Genomic DNA, 7,320 nt, shown 5'->3' with positions numbered 1-7,320 from the left:
TGAGTCACTTACTGCAAGCACTAAGTGTCGGTCACTAGGTAGCCTTGTTTTGCACGTGCGCCGTACTCTTATGTAGTGCCGATGCACAAGCGCCCCATTGTGGGTGCTCTTAGCTAACTAAGCGTAGATGATAAGACCGGGATTAAGATCGGTTAAATCATGACCGAAACTTTCTCTTATGAGGGAGGGATTTAACGTGTTAACTAATAGCTAGGATATCTACCCGCCAAAAGAAACCGTCGCTAGGAAACCTCATGCATTTATAGAGGGATAAATGCGTAATGTCTCCACATTGATATATGTTCCATAGTCCTTTTTATTAGATATTTATGCATTTTTATTACACTTAGCAAAATTAAACATCTTACGGTACCATATATATTTGTATACGACATTTGACATTTTTTTATTTCTTTATAACTTATTCTGTCAATATACTACTAACACTAATATATGTCTCCATTACACTTAGCAAAATTAATTACATTTTTTACTTATTTATAACTCACTGTGTTTTCATGGAGACATAATTAGTCTATTTCTTCTTTACACTTAGCAAAATTAACCACATTTTGTATTTTTTGATTGATCTCTTCATTGAACTGTACTATCCTATATTTTAGTACAAGCGAAATTAACAATGTTACCATATCGTTGAATATGAGTGTACGATGTTCTTATCATACATTTTATTGTTTACCACTCAACTATGCTTGCTCGATTTGAATCACATTTTGCAATGATAGCTATTTCGTTGTTTAATTTATGTTGTAGCATTGCCGTTTACTAAGCCTTTGTTTGCTGAATCCTCTTGGAACTAAGAAAAACATAAATGTGAAAATCATATGCCTCCATGGATTGGTTTATGCCACTTAGAGATATGTTCTTAAATATCTTGCTAGAGACGGATTTACAACGTATATACACAACAAATACCTTAATAGAAGTTTCTAGTGTGTGTATTTTTCTAGCGTGGGTGTAAGTAAATAGCGAGATATCAATTATTTGTCTTGAATAGTGAAAATTACTTGTTTAATTTTTTTATCGTAAAATAATTGTCCTCTTTGAACGCCTGGCCCGGCCGCGCCCGGGCAACCTCCCATGTGGCTGAGCGGGACGTGGCAGGTCACGTCCTTCATCGTCTCGACAAGCAGCGGGAGCGTGGCCGTTGGCTGTGGCGAGTCACACGAGTTCGCAGCCTGGATCTCGCCAGAGTTTATTGGGATGGCTGAGCAGGATGTGCTCTACGGCGGCCATGTCTAATCGTCAAACCGGACGAGATCGCTCTGAAACTCTGAAAGTCCGATTAATTCGCTTAGTGATGATGCACATGTACGCAGCAAGGAAAAGCTATACTGTGCTCTGAAAATACTTAGTACACCAGGAACATCACATGTTCAACCGTGACTCAGCAGCTCTACAAACCGTATTCGAGAGTGTACTATTCTCAACTGGACAACACGAACTACTCTTACTGAAGAGATAGTAAATGGATTTTCCTCTACAAAGAATGTTTGTCAAAACAAAATCTGTTGGTGTTAACTGAATAACACCTGAACTAAGAAATGTGATAAAATATCACGTGCTCACGTTGAACTCAGGATAGTGGGAGCAGATTATGTATTAGGATGGAACAATTCTCTTTTTTCCTATTTTCCTCCTATGTTTCTCCTTGGTCGAGTTAAGTTGGAACTATGCCTTGTCCTTGGATGCTCTAAGTAGTTTGATAACATTTTCATACACCACAAACGTGAGGGAAGCTGCTGGAAGGTTCTTCAGTAAGTTGGATGTGATGCCCCTGTAAAATCCACGGACACCTTCGTACCTGCAGCAGAAATTGAATTTCAGTCGTTAGTGTTGCTAAAAATTGAACACAGCCAACAGTCAGTACACCTTAGTGTATTCCAGCAATGTGCAATAAATAACAGGGCATGCTATCTGGCCAAGCAAGATAGTTACTACTTCCGCTGTGACGCCAGGTTTGACAAGCAGACATGCAACTCAATGATAAATACGTAGTAGTAGGTTTTGTACAGATTAGTGAGGAATAAAAATGATCAGTGGGCTAAAAGTATAGAACAAGCTTACAAAAACACAGCGAGCTCCTACATGGGTAAAGTGCATATCACATAAGACAATAAAAAGGTAAACCTTGTTTGACATCAGACTCTTTAAACAGTAATGCCACCCAAAGTCCTAAACTTCTCTAGTTGAAGATTTAAAGACACCATCACACCAAAGCTATAACTCTCACCTTGCAGTTTCCTTTACTACATGCCAACTGTCTGAGTACTTTGGGGTACCATCACTACCAGGTCGTTGCTGAAAAGTTGCAGACAAGAACTATTATTGTTACCAATGAAAACTCCAAAGAAATGAGATGAAGAGCGTCAAATCTGCAACCAACCTGCAAGCGGGCTCGGATAACCTGCAATTCCAAAACAATAGTTGGCATGCCTAGTAAGAGGGCTGTAGCATACATTTATGAAGTTGATCAGAAGAAACGGATAAAACTTGCCTGGTAAGGATAAGTAAGCAGAATAGCAGATAATTTTGAACCAGCCCCAAGTGCCGCATAATCAACGGAATTCTGTTGACAATGAAGGCAAATGCATATCAGATAAATTAACTATCTAGCTGATAGTGAATGTACTTTAAAGCAGACATATCTGGACTTGAATGTTCTAAAATATCGGCTGCCCTACATCAAATTATGCAGCATACTCTTTTATGTATTTTATGCTGAAAATGTGGTAGCAATATTGGTATATTACATATCGCCTATATTGGACTAATTGACAATCTTCATAACATGGTGAGAAGACTCCTACATTTCACAATTCACGGGTGTATTATATTTAGGCACGCTGAAAGAGACAGAACATCAGAAAAAGGTTGGTTGTAATAAGTTAAGCAACCTAGTTTAAGAAAATAAATAAATATCAGAACTAAATTATCCAGTGGAATATAAGTCTCTCAGTACTGCACCAAATTAAACTAGATGTTTTAATGCCTGAGCACATGTAACAGTTGGTACCAATAAATCCTCGCTGCCTCTGTTGTCTGCACTTGTTTGTTTACTTTTGGCAAATATCATAGCCTTGCGAAGCTCCTCGTAGGCTGTGAATTGTATCGCACCATGGGTGACCTTTGAAGCATGACACAGCAATATACATTAATGCATATTTTCATCAACCATATATGAGTAAAATAAAAAAATGAATTTTAGAACTAGAGTTCCAACATATGCATCTTTAATAACTGAAACTAGTATAGGCATAATCTCTACTTAAGTACTTAACCGCAATTATAATGACCAAATTCCTACTAGCACTGTTTTGCGAACACTGATATTGACAGACATTTTAAATAAACTAGAAACAAAAAACTGTTTAGCAGCCCTTCGTAGTTCCTTCTCTCCCTGAGAACTGTAAGAATGATTTCCATAACAAGGTAATTTTCTGACATTAACATGCCCATAGGAAAGCATGGCTGGCGAAGATCCAAATAATAAGAAGTCAAATATTCTCTACTTGGAGCCTCATAAAAGATGCTACCTAGAGCACATAGCTACAAATCTGATAGGGCACACCTCAGAGAAACCATATGATGCTACAAAATTCAAGTGCTACTTAAAAGAAATCAATTCATACCACAAGTGGTACTGATGAGACATAATTTAGGGCAAGAACGAATAAACTGGGGTCACAGAAAATATATAATTACAAGTCGAGGACAACTCAATACAGAATTGCACTACTGTATCAAGTGTTACTTAAATTAGCATGGAGCTAATAATTAGATGACTAAATTTGTAGGGTTCTAACGAAAAGCAGAACAAAACTATACAACATTTACTTTAAAAGGATGCATACCAGCATAAGTCCAGGTCCGATCCCTCTATAAAGTGCTAGCCATCCCTCCTCTTTCAGAATAGTTCTCAAAGCATCTGGCTTCACAGCAACCAAATAAGTAAAGTCACAGAAAATTTGAACTAAGTACAGATCAAAAGAAATCTGAGCATGGAGAAGAATGCACAAAAACAATTCGTAGCAGGATAATACTTTATGAATGGTTCTTTTTTACACTAACAAATGTAAATAAGTATGATTTTAGCAGCTTCAGACAGAACCAATAATAGCACAAGCCACTCATTTGCAACAGAAAACAAAGTCACAACTCTACTATGCTAGGCATTGCTATATGATGCTCAGAAGATAGAGGTATGGTACTATAATAACCATATATTACCAGAAAATCCAGAGTAAGGTGCAGCATGTCCAGGTGTCTGTAGTTGCATTCGTGTTTTCACCAGCCATATGGGATTTGTAAACAGGCAAACCTGTACAAAGAAAAGAAAAATACCTTTGTCACGAATAAACGATATTTTAGGGGAAGGCAATCGAGGTGAACAAATGACAGTAACACATGTTTGTAGTCAGAAAAAACTGCCAGATTAGGCATGCTAAGCAAAGGCCTAACTACATTTTAACATTTTTTGTTGAACTCGTCTCAGTCTGACAAAATCACAAAATCACAAAACGATACATGATTAGGAGTTACTGTACGAACCAAAGCACCTGCTTCTGCGGCTGAGACAAGATGGTCGAATGGACGGAGCTGAACATCCTTCCCCTGAGAGTATCTTTGTTTAGCTCTGTTATAACTGTCAAAACAGACATTCTTAAAGTTACCCAAAATGCCAGTCCTATACAAGGAGCATCCAAATTGGTAAACGGTAGCATGGAATTAAATGCTGAAATTAGCAGATTACTTAGTACAGTTCAGCACTGCAATAAAGCATCAAACACCCATACTACAAGTATTCAGCAGAATGAACTAATGTGACTTACAAAAAGAAATATAGCCCCCAAGAAGCGGTCGATCCAAGAACTGCAGGGTAAAAGCCAGCATAAAGTCCCCTCAGGCCCTACACCAAGTAGCTAGATCAGCATATCTCATACTTCAACATACCAGAATAACCAAATTCGTTACGATCTTACAAAAAAAAAAGTTTGAACCATTTAATTCGCTAACCAGAAATTAATAAAGCAACAAATGAATTAGGGAGTAACAAGTAGAAGAAAGTCCAAGTACAGGAATCGTATTTTCTAATTGCCCAATAACCCAACAGGACTAATAGCAGGTGAACATACAATTAAGGTTTGATTGGAGCTACGGACGAATTTGACAAATTAAACGGTCCACCAAACGATAAAATAGTGTGACAGGGGGGTTCACACCTCAGATCGTGCGATGGTGTATACAGCGTGCCCCGTGTTCCTGTACGGCGGCAGGTCGGACAACCCCCTCCCGCCGCTCACTGAACACGAAGCAAGAGAGCAGCAGGGTTAGCGGTCGGGCTCTGCGTATCCTAGGGCTTAAGGGGCGGGGGCCTTACCTTGGAAGCGAGTGCGGACGACGTCGAGCGGGTGGAAGGCCGCGACGGTGGCGAAGCCGGCGGTCGCTCCGGCGGCGGCGTTCTCCCAGGTCCACGGCTCCGCCGACGGCATCTCGGGCGAGAGGTGGTCGCTTCGCTTCGGCCTTTGGGAACTAGCAGCGGCGAGAACTTTTGTGGGAACTCTCTCGGTTTGACACGACTGTCCACCTCAGCTATACGTCGCGCCTTTTTGCATTTAGGTCCCTCACAAATTTGCTATTCAACCCGCAGTACACACCGGCGGTCAGTACCCGAGCAGACCGGCCTCGTCGGCCATGCCGTCTTACGCCGCCATACAACGCACCTACGGAGTAGGACTCTAGGGCCTTGTTTGTTTGAGCTTCTACTTTTGCTTTTGCAGCTTTTGAAACCTAAAAGCAGCCAACTCAAACAAACAGCAAAAATTAGAAAATTGCTTGTTAGAAGCGCTGCAGAGGAAGGAGGAGGCGTTGGCGCCGTGCGGGAAATAGAGGTAGTGGGCGAGGTGCTGAGGCGGTGCGCGGTCACGACGCAGACAAGGCGTCGCTCGGAAGGCAGACGGGAGGGAGGAGGAGGCGAGTGAGAGAGGGGGAGGCAGCGATGGCTGCCTGGCGGCAGATCGAGGGGAATGGGAGGAATCGCTAGGGAGCGCCTATTAACCGCTTTAAGCGGCGCGTATGATTGCTTCCGCATACGCTTGTTCAAAAGATCGGCTTATATGGGCTTGTCCCGTTTAAAGGATTTGCTGACACGTGTATTGCTGAACCGGTCGTTTCAGTTTACCTGCGTGAGTTCCACTTTTCTTTTTATTCCGTTCAGTTTATATTTTAAAATATGTACAAAATTTAAAATGGAACAAATTCAAAACGAAACAATTTTAAAAGCTAAAATATTAAATCGAACAAAATTCAAATTTCAACAAAAAAATTATTTAACAAATTTCATATTTGCAAGAATTTAGGATTTGAATTTATTTTCTAAATCTAAACAAAATTCAAAATGGAACAAATTCAAAACCGAACTATTTTGAATCAAAAAACATTAAAATCAAACAAATTTCAAATTTCAACAGATTTAAAATTTGAACAAATTTCAATTTCGAACAAATTCCAAATTTGAATTCTTTTAGAATATGAACATTTTTTAGATCACAACAAAAAACAAATCTGAACAAATTTCAAAATCAGCAAAACTAGCAAAAACCAAAAAAGAAACCAGCAAATACTGGAAAAAAAACCCAGAGAAACCCACATAAACCGGACAGACTAGGCGCTATTGGGCCGGCCCACCCTGCCCGCCGCTTCAGGCGGGAGCGAATCGCTCCCGCAGTGAGCGGGGAATAAGGATTGCCAATAGCTAGGGCGAGCGTCGCGTCCAAGCAGGGACAAGGAAAACGTCCGCACGGATGGGCATGTCTGTTGGATGTTGGGCCATGCTGCAACTTCTGTAGATTTTGTCACTTAAGAAAACAAACAATGTGCAGATTTTGTTTCAAATAGCGTAAAAAGACCAGTGGTACATCAAAAAAAAAAATCGGTGGCCACGGTGCGTCCCACATGATATAGAAAATCGCCCAGCGCAAAAGAAAAACCGGGTCGTAAAGAACGGTGGCACAAGAGAGGAGTCAGCTTCGATCCATCACATCGGGATTTTTTTTCTAGTCGCTGCTGGCTGGGATAAGAGCGCTGCCACACCGGCGTCAGAACTTCCGAGGTCTCCTCGCAAGCTCTAGCCCATCTGTGGACGAGTCCCGGTCCCCAATTGCCCCCGCCTTCCTGTTTGATATGCCGCCACGCCGCGCCGCCACAACACTTCCTCCACGATCCTCCGCACTAGGGCATCTGAAAGTGCATGGAGCCCCCCATGTGTGGTTTTGGTAATTAATGACAATCCATGTGGAC

General features: G+C 41.0%; 1 protein-coding gene across 1 annotated transcript; it reads right to left on the bottom strand.

The window, feature by feature from the left end:
- Window positions 1-1,470: 1,470 nt before the first annotated feature.
- LOC124697241 (folate transporter 1, chloroplastic-like) lies at window positions 1,471-5,513 on the bottom strand. Its single transcript, XM_047229864.1, has 11 exons — window positions 5,402-5,513; window positions 5,244-5,323; window positions 4,854-4,930; window positions 4,573-4,666; window positions 4,252-4,342; window positions 3,876-3,949; window positions 3,038-3,148; window positions 2,519-2,590; window positions 2,408-2,428; window positions 2,255-2,322; window positions 1,471-1,825 (listed from the first exon to the last, which is right to left on the bottom strand). The coding sequence occupies exons 1-11, from the start codon at window positions 5,511-5,513 to the stop codon at window positions 1,693-1,695; spliced, it is 933 nt and encodes a 310-aa protein (XP_047085820.1). The 3' UTR covers window positions 1,471-1,692.
- Window positions 5,514-7,320: the final 1,807 nt, after the last annotated feature.

The sequence above is a fragment of the Lolium rigidum genome, chromosome 3, assembly GCF_022539505.1.
Source record: "Lolium rigidum isolate FL_2022 chromosome 3, APGP_CSIRO_Lrig_0.1, whole genome shotgun sequence".
Lineage (NCBI taxonomy): Eukaryota > Viridiplantae > Streptophyta > Magnoliopsida > Poales > Poaceae > Lolium > Lolium rigidum.
Note: the sequence above shows the minus strand (reverse complement) of the source record. Positions and strands in the feature narration are given on the sequence as shown.